General features: G+C 43.6%; 1 protein-coding gene across 2 annotated transcripts in view; it reads right to left on the reverse strand.

The window, feature by feature from the left end:
• Positions 1-4,368, reverse strand: part of megf8 (multiple EGF-like-domains 8) — a 45,958-nt gene extending 41,590 nt beyond the window's left edge. For both annotated transcript variants that reach the window (XM_038994992.1, XM_038994991.1), the window contains exons 1-6: positions 3,930-4,368; positions 2,587-2,829; positions 2,229-2,392; positions 1,739-1,948; positions 1,188-1,368; positions 681-769 (exon numbers count right to left, since the gene is read on the reverse strand). In XM_038994992.1, coding sequence (XP_038850920.1) covers positions 681-769; positions 1,188-1,368; positions 1,739-1,948; positions 2,229-2,392; positions 2,587-2,761 — 819 coding nt within the window. In that variant the 5' untranslated portion in view covers positions 2,762-2,829; positions 3,930-4,368. The remainder of the gene's footprint in view (positions 1-680; positions 770-1,187; positions 1,369-1,738; positions 1,949-2,228; positions 2,393-2,586; positions 2,830-3,929) is intronic.
• Between the last annotated feature and the right edge of the window lie 4,754 nt (positions 4,369-9,122).

Consider the following 9,122-nt stretch of genomic DNA (forward strand, 5'->3'; position numbering starts at 1 on the left):
TAGTCTGTGTGATTAACGGGGGCGAAGCAAGAGTGGTGTTTGTGAGACAAGGTGTAACCCGAAGGGGCCTGGGGCCGGGTCTTTTATACAAAAACGTCTGCGGAGTCCGAATGGTTTGGGCTACAAATTATTAAAAGCTGAGTCACATGAACACGCACATGTAACGTATTTTGCTCTATGACACTCACAAGCTACAAAAGAGTCGTTAAAACATAAGGGGTTCTTCAACATAGAAGATCATAGTGTCTATAATACAGTAATAAGCTCACATACTGTAGTTGCTGTCGTCACAAACTCCAAACAGTTGTCACTGACAATTTCTGTACTTACAGCATTCATATAAATTAATTTATCAGGTTTTTGCTTTGGCAGACCTTATTTGTTTATGGACATTTGTCAATAAAACTCATGAATGTAACTGTTTATGTCAAATTGTTTTGTGTTCTACTTGTAGCCCTGGTTGTCTTGAAAAGAAAATGGTAAAACACTTTATTGTGAGGCTAAATAGAAGGGCTGGACATGTAGTTTAATGAAAGTCAGATAAATGAAAAGCCAATTTTTGCTGGGATCTTGAATAAAATATCAAAGCATAAGATAAACACAGGAAAGAATAACTAAAGAGAACAGTCTTTGACATATTTTATTAAGATGACATTTCTGGCATGCGGGCAGGCACTTACTGGGGAGTGTCCATAAGATCTGTTCTCCCATTGGTTCAAGCTGAAGTTGTATTTAACCAGGTCCCCCAAAGCTCGGTTCAAGTCAAACCCTGAAATATCAAACAGCCCCAACCATACAGAACCAGTTAACCAATTACATCATGACATACATTGAAAGCCACAATGATTACTATGCAGAGCCAGTTGTCCAACAGCAATAATGTCAAGGTCTTCTGTGAAGCCATGTGCTCGCCTCATCTAAACTGGGTTAATGTTAACCAAGCCCACCAATACTCCTGACTGGGTCGATACCGGGTCTAGTTAGACAATGAATCAGCACATAAAGTGAAAACAAAACAATACTAACATCCTGACTGGCAACACCCTGCTAACTAATAACCCTAACTAACAACACCTGAATTAGAATGGTACACCATGGGCATGTATAATACTTGTTTTATGTACAATGGGATCCACCACTATATAAAAAAAAATAAACAAACAGTTGTTCAGTGTTCCATCTCTCACCTCCAAAAAGGTACATGGCTCCAGTGGAGGACAGGTAGACCCCAGCAGAACCGGTCCGGGGGGGCGTGTAGGGGTCGCCCCCACTCACCTGCCACCACTGCCCCGCCCCACTGTCATCACGGAGACCCAGCTGACAGCTCTGGCCCAGGAAATCTGAACTGCAGAGACAACGCTCTCCTCTCTGAGAGGAAGAGAAAGGAGAAAGAGAGAGAAGGATAAAGTTTGAGAGAAATCAGCAATCAACGATATTACAACATGTAAAGGAGAGGAGGGTCATTCAACCCTTATTTATGTTGCTTCACTGGTTTCCCCTTATGTGTTTGAACTGAAATGTATACCCTGCTTAATAATTAACTTCTTAGGCAGCCTTGTACACAGGTTCCCTCAGCTAGCTGTCTCCAGCATCTCAGTTGGCTGTCCACTTTCAATCCACGCCTAACTTATCCCAACCTTTGTTTTATTGCACTGTAATAAACCAATACGTTGTCTGTATATTGTCTAAAGACTGCAGTTTCCAATGTGGACAATAAAGTCTCCCTTCCCCTTCTTACCTTGTCACAGGTGCCGTGCAGGATGCAGGCCTGGGGACATAGAGGGGTGCTGCAGTCGGCTCCTCCCCAGCCCAGATGGCACTGGCACAGGGACGAGGCTGTGTCACAGCGCCCGTGACCTCCACAGGCCCCAGGGCACACAGAGAACGAGTAGGTGGCATTGAAGCCCAGGAGGTTGTAGTTGGCATCACTGAAGAGGTGGAGAAGCATCTGGAGGGAGGAGAGAAAGGATGTGAAGTGGGCAATGAACAACTGGATTACATTTTTTCCATGACATTGTAATCCATCCAGCCCATCGAGTCAGAAAAGTCCAGCTGTCGCTCTGAATTGTGTGCTGAAATCAAATTGAGGTCATGGAAACCCGTCAATAAATCCATCCATTTAATGTTGGTATGAAGTTTCCCCACCCAAATCCCCAGCAGTCTGAGGTTGATATCCGACATCTCAGAACATGTCTAGTTCCGCCTTCCATAGATAATGATGCGGTTACCTTGCCAGACTTGGCTTCTATGGGCTGCGGCAGGGTGGTGCCACTCAGACTGGCCAGTAGAGGGTTCTGGTAGGAGTCTCCATCGTAGACGAACAGGTAATCATACGTGCATTCTGTCTCCATGAAGGTAAAGTTCAGGACAATACGGTAATTGCTGCTGGGGGCTTGGAGAGAATACAGGTAAGAAACATCAGTCTGATATAATTTAGAGTTCACTTAATTTGCTCTACTCAGGATATTCCTTGGCATATCTTGAGACCCATGTATTCACATCAAACTGACAATCAACTAAGACAACTAATCTATCAACACACACTGTCCTCACAGCACTCAGTTTTCCTACCACTGTCTCACTCACCTTTGATGAGCCACTCGCAGTTCCCGTTTACAGAGTAGTTCCCTGGCCCGTCTGTGATGTACCCTGGGGGGCCCCTGAGCACCTGTCTGTGGCCTTTACAGTCTCCTGCCCAACACCCAGGGGCTACAGCCACCAGCAGCAACCCCAGCAGGGGGACATGGAGGAGGGAGGCCATCCTCTCCCCCACCTGGAATAGGTGAAGAAGATGGGGTTGTCCGATTACCTCGCTCACAAGCCGGGAACCTAGAAATGGTTCAAACAAGCAATGCAACTTCAGTGAGATGGACTACATATGCAAAAAATATTTTACAAAGAAGTTACATTTCAACATAGGCAAAACTAGAGCATCTTTCATCCTATATGTCACATCAGTGTTGCACTCTGGTTACAGCACCGTATTTACAGAGTAAAACATCTAAAACTCCACAAGATAGGCATTAGGCAATAACTTCCAATCAAACTAAATACATACATATTGCAGTAACATTCAGAAGTAAACAAACAGGGTAAAAAAATCTGTGCTGGCAGGCAGAGAACATATTCTTTCATTTATGTCGATGGCACAGTGACAACTTAAGGAATGTGCTTTTCATATGAGACTAGTGTTATTACTGTTCCAATTATTTCTGTCTCTAAGAAAGTTAAACTAATGATTCACATTTTGTAAAGTGGCAACAGTCAGAGTCAGAGGTGATGTTGTAAACTGACAACGTGTCCCCTCACACATTGTAGAAGATTCAGCTTCTGTCAATATGACAGAATCTCATTCATTTGAATTTCAGACATGTACAAATAGTTTCTAGTTACACTTGTCAAAACATTAAGACGTTTTCAATATAGATATTCATAACTAATCATCATCGCAGTTATTCTGTCTATGGGTGCTGCTCTGTTTCTGGCTTACTGATTAGCAAACATCTCAATTGAACCACGTTAAGCAAATCATTTTAAAGAAAAATAAACGCATAGAACTTATAGCTAAATGCCAGGAAACCGTGAGCGAGCAGTTACCTAACGTTACTAGTAGCTAGCCACTATCAAAACAATGCTAACTATCCGCAGACGAACCATAAATAGCTAGCTAACGTTAACGGTTATTGCTAAGGCTAACTAACGCAATGTCATTAGTTGGCTAACGTAAACAGAATAGCTAAATACAAACGTTGTACGTTGCTAGTATCTAGTTAGTTTTTACCAGCTAGCAAGCGAGTATTGAACGTTAACAGAAAATTCCGCTACGCTAGCCATCTTGAAAGAGATAACGTTAACGTTACCTAGTTAAATAAATACCACACTAGCAGAGAACCGTTAGCTTAGCCTTCCCATGCATTCGTAATACTCACCAGATCCCGTGTCTCCGTCCCTATGATATTCTACATTGTCAGTGAGTTTTGAGCGACACAACGCAAAACTGCTTGTGAGATAGCTAACGTTAGCCAGCAGTGGCTACCAAAGAGGGTCGTCGGACTCCAGCACTGGACTCCAGTCCCCGGCGTCCTGAATCAAAGGACACAGACCACCCTCCGCAGGGGCTCGCGCTTACTGGATTACTGCTAGCCAGTTAGCGAGCAAGCTATTTCCAGATGCAAAAGCGCAGCCATCTATTCAATGATGGTTAGCTAAATCATAATACTAATGAAATATATCTGTCGCAGCTTCAGACACATCTTCATAAATGTGCCTAAATTATGCTGTTACGCCTTAGCACAATAGCCAGCGTGAAATGTTACTTAATGTTTGTTGTTTTTGTACATGGCAGCCTCCCACACAAAATGCTCCTCTTCTTTCTCTAAAGTTTTATGGCAGACTACACCTATTCTGCCACCTACTGTACAGGGTATTGAAACAAAAACAAAAAATATTCCATTCTATTCGCTGCTTCTTCTTCTTTTTTAAGGTTTTATTGCAGACTACACCTATTGGGGTATTGCCGCCACCTACTGTACGGGGTGTTGAAACAAAACACATTCCATTGCGGGAAAGGGGGGAGTGGGGACCGATATCATGCAAAATACCAAAAAAAACATCCCAGTCACAGATTGCTTCTCTGTTTGCGCTGTGCAGTTGATAACCAATGCAATAACCGCTACAAAGCCCACCTTCTTAAACCTCTACGGGATCAGTGTCCCCCCAGCGGGACGGTTGAGCTAACATAGGCTAATGTGATTGGCATGAGGTTGGTTGTAAGTAACAAAAACAATTCCCAGGACATAGACATATCTGATATGGAAAGAACGTTTAAATTCTTCTTAATCTAACTGCACTGTCCAATTTACAGTAGCTATTACAGTGAAAGAATACCATGCTATTGTTTGAGGAGAGTGCACAATTATCAAATCAAGTTTATTTTATATAGCCCTTCGTACATCAGCTAATATCTCGAAGTGCTGTACAGAAACCCAGCCTAAAACCCCAAACAGCAAGCAATGCAGGTGTAGAAGCACGGCGGCTAGGAAAAACTCCCTAGAAAGGCCAAAACCTAGGAAGAAACCTAGAGAGGAACCAGGCTATGAGGGGTGGCCAGTCCTCTTCTGGCTGTGCCGGGTGGAGATTATAACAGAACATGGCCAAGATGTTCAAAATGTTCATAAGTGACAAGCATGGTCAAATAATAATCAGGAATAAATGTCAGTTGGTTTTTCATAGCCGATCATTAAGAGTTGAAAACAGCAGGTCTGGGACAGGTAGGGGTTCCATAACCGCAGGCAGAACAGTTGAAACTGGAATAGCAGCAAGGCCAGGTGGACTGGGGACAGCAAGGAGTCATCATGTCCGGTAGTCCTGACGTATGGTCCTAGGGCTCAGGTCCTCCGAGAGAGAGAAAGAAAGAGAGAAGGAGAGAATTAGAGAGAGCCAAGATGTTCAAAATGTTCATAAATGACAAGCATGGTCAAATAATAATCAGGAATAAATGTCAGTTGGCTTTTCATAGCCGATCATTAAGAGTTGAAAGCAGCAGGTCTGGGACAGGTAGGGGTTCCATAACCGCAGGCAGAACAGTTGAAACTGGAACAGCAGCAAGGCCAGGTGGACTGGGGACAGCAAGGAGTCATCATGCCCGGTAGTCCTGACGTATGGTCCTAGGGCTCAGGTTCTCCGAGAGAGAGAAAGAAAGAGAGAAGGAGAGAATTAGAGAGAGCATACTTAAATTCACACAGGACACTGGATAAGACAGGAGAAGTACTCCAGATATAACCAACTGACCCTAGCCCCCCGACACATAAACTACTGCAGCATAAATACTGGAGGCTGAGACAGGAGGGGTCAGGAGACACTGTGGCCCCATCTGATGATACCCCCGGACAGGGCCAAACAGGAAGGATATAACCCCACCCACTTTGCCAAAGCACAGCCCCCGCACCACTAGAGGGATATCTTCAACCACCAACTTACAATCCTGAGACAAGGCCGAGTATAGCCCACAAAGATCTCCACCACAGCACAAACCAAGGGGGGGCGCCAACCCAGACAGGAAGATCACGTCAGTAACTCAACCCACTCAAGTGACGCACCCCTCCTAGGGACGGCATGAAAGAGCACCAGTAAGCCAGTGTAAGCCCCTGTAATAGGGTTAGAGGCAGAGAATCCCAGTGGAGAGAGGGGAACCGGCCAGGCAGAGACAGCAAGGGCGGTTCGTTGCTCCAGAGCCTTTCCGTTCACCTTCACACTCCTGGGCCAGACTACACTCAATCATATGACCTACTGAAGAGATAAGTCTTAAGTAAAGACTTAAAGGTTGAGACCGAGTCTGCGTCTCTCACATGGGTAGGCAGACCGTTCCATAAAAATGGAGATCTATAGGAGAAAGCCCTGGTTCCAGCTGTTTGCTTAGAAATTCTAGGGACAATTAGGAGGCCTGCGTCTTGTGACCGTAGCGTACGTGTAGGTATGTACGGCAGGACCAACTCGGAAAGATAGGTAGGAGCAAGCCCATGTAACGCTTTATAGGTTAACAGTAAAACCTTGAAATCAGCCCTTGCCTTAACAGGAAACCAGTGTAGGGAAGCTAGCACTGGAGTAATATGATCAAATTTCTTGGTTCTAGTCAGGATTCTAGCAGCCGTATTTAGCACTAACTGAAGTTTATTTAGTGCTTTATCCGGGTAGCCGGAAAGTAGAGCATTGCAGTAGTCTAACCTAGAAGTAACAAATGCATGGATTAATTTTTCTGCAACATTTTTGGACAGAACATTTCTGATTTTTGCAATGTTACGTAGATGGAAAAAAGCTGTCCTTGAAACAGTCTTGATATGTTCGTCAAAAGAGAGATCAGGGTCAAGAGTAACGCAGAGGTCCTTCACAGTTTTATTTGAGACGACTTTACAACCATCAAGATTAATTGTCAGATTTAACAGAAGATCTCTTTGTTTCTTGGGACCTAGAACAAGCATCTCTGTTTTGTCCTAGTTTAAAAGTAGAAAGTTTTCAGCCATCCACTTCCTTATGTCTGAAACACAGGCTTCTAGCGAGGGCAATTTTGGGGCTTCACCATGTTTCATTGAAATGTACAGCTGTGTGTCATCCGCATAGCAGTGAAAGTTAACATTATGTTTTCGAATAACATCCCCAAGAGGTAAAATATATAGTGAAAACAATAGTGGTCCTAAAACGGAACCTTGAGGAACACCGAAATGTACAGTTGATTTGTCAGAGGACAAACCATTCACAGAGACAAACTGATATCTTTCCGACAGATAAGATCTAAACCAGGCCAGAACTTGTCCGTGTAGGCCAATTTGGGTTTCCAGTCTCTCCAAAAGAATGTGGTGATTGATGGTGTCAAAGGCAGCACTAAGGTCTAGTAGCACGAGGACAGATGCAGAGCCTCGGTCTGACGCCATTAAAAGGTCATTTACCACCTTCACAAGTGCAGTCTCAGTGCTATGATGGGGTCTAAAACCAGACTGAAGCATTTCGTATACATTGTTTGTCTTCAGGAAGGCAGTGAGTTGCTGCGCAACAGCTTTTTCAAAAATGTTTGAGAGGAATGGAAGATTCGATATAGGCCGATAGTTTTTTATATTTTCCGGGTCAAGGTTTGGCTTTTTCAAGAGAGGCTTTATTACTGCCACTTTTAGTGAGTTTGGTACACATCCGGTGGATAGAGAGCCGTTTATTATGTTCAACATAGGAGGGCCAAGCACATGAAGCAGCTCTTTCAATCGTTTAGTTGGAATAGGATCCAGTATGCAGCTTGAAGGTTTAGAGGCCATGATTATTTTCATCATTGTGTCAAGAGATATAGTACTAAAACACTTAAGTGTCTCCCCCGATCCCAGGCCCTGGCAGAGCTGTGCAGATCCAGGACAGCTAAGCCCTGGAGGAATACGCAGATTTAAAGAGGAGTCCGTAATTTGCTTTCTAATGATCATGATCTTTTCCTCAAAGAAGTTCATGAATTTATTACTGCTGAAGTGAAAGCCATCCTCTCTTGGGGAATGCTGCTTTTTAGTTAGCTTTGCAACAGTATCAAAAATACATTTTGGATTGTTCTTATTTTCCTCAATTAAGTTGGAAAAGTAGGATGATCGAGCAGCAGTGAGGGCTCTTCGATACTGCACGGTACTGTCTTTCCAAGCTAGTCGGAAGACTTCCAGTTTGGTGTGGCGCCATTTCCGTTCCAATTTTCTGGAAGCTTGCTTCAGAGCTCGGGTATTTTCTGTATACCAGGGAGCTAGTTTCTTATGACAAATGTTTTTCGTTTTTAGGGGTGCAACTGCATCTAGGGTATTGCGCAAGGTTAAATTGCGTTCCTCAGTTAGGTGGTTAACTGATTTTTGTCCTCTGACGTCCTTGGGTAGGCAGAAGGAATCTGGAAGGGCATCAAGGAATTTTTGTGTTGTCTGAGAATTTATAGCACGACTTTTGATGCTCCTTGGTTGGGGTCTGAGCAGATTATTTGTTGCGATTGCAAACGTAATAAAATGGTGGTCCGATAGTCCAGGATTATGAGGAAAAACATTAAGATCTACAACATTTATTCCATGGGACAAAACTAGGTCCAGAGTATGACTGTGGCAGTGAGTAGGTCCAGAGACATGTTGGACAAAACCCACTGAGTCGATGATGGCTCCGAAAGCCTTTTGGAGTGGGTCTGTGGACTTCTCCATATGAATATTAAAATCACCAAAAATTAGAATATGATCTGCTATGACTACAAGGTCCGATAGGAATTCAGAGAACTCAGAGAGGAACGCTGTATATGGCCCAGGAGGCCTGTAAACAGTAGCTATAAAAAGTGATTGAGTAGGCTGCATAGATTTCATGACTAGAAGCTCAAAAGACGAAAACGTCATTTTTTTTTTGTAAATTGAAATTTGCTATCGTAAATGTTAGCAACACCTCCGCCTTTGCGGGATGCACGGGGGATATGGTCACTAGTGTAACCAGGAGGAGAGGCCTCATTTAACACAGTAAATTCATCAGGCTTAAGCCATGTTTCAGTCAGGCCAATCACATCAAGATTATGATCAGTGATTAGTTCATTGACTATAACTGCCTTTGAAGTGAGGGATCTAACATGAAGTAACCCTATT

The sequence above is a fragment of the Salvelinus namaycush genome, chromosome 5 (genome assembly GCF_016432855.1).
Source record: "Salvelinus namaycush isolate Seneca chromosome 5, SaNama_1.0, whole genome shotgun sequence".
Lineage (NCBI taxonomy): Eukaryota > Metazoa > Chordata > Actinopteri > Salmoniformes > Salmonidae > Salvelinus > Salvelinus namaycush.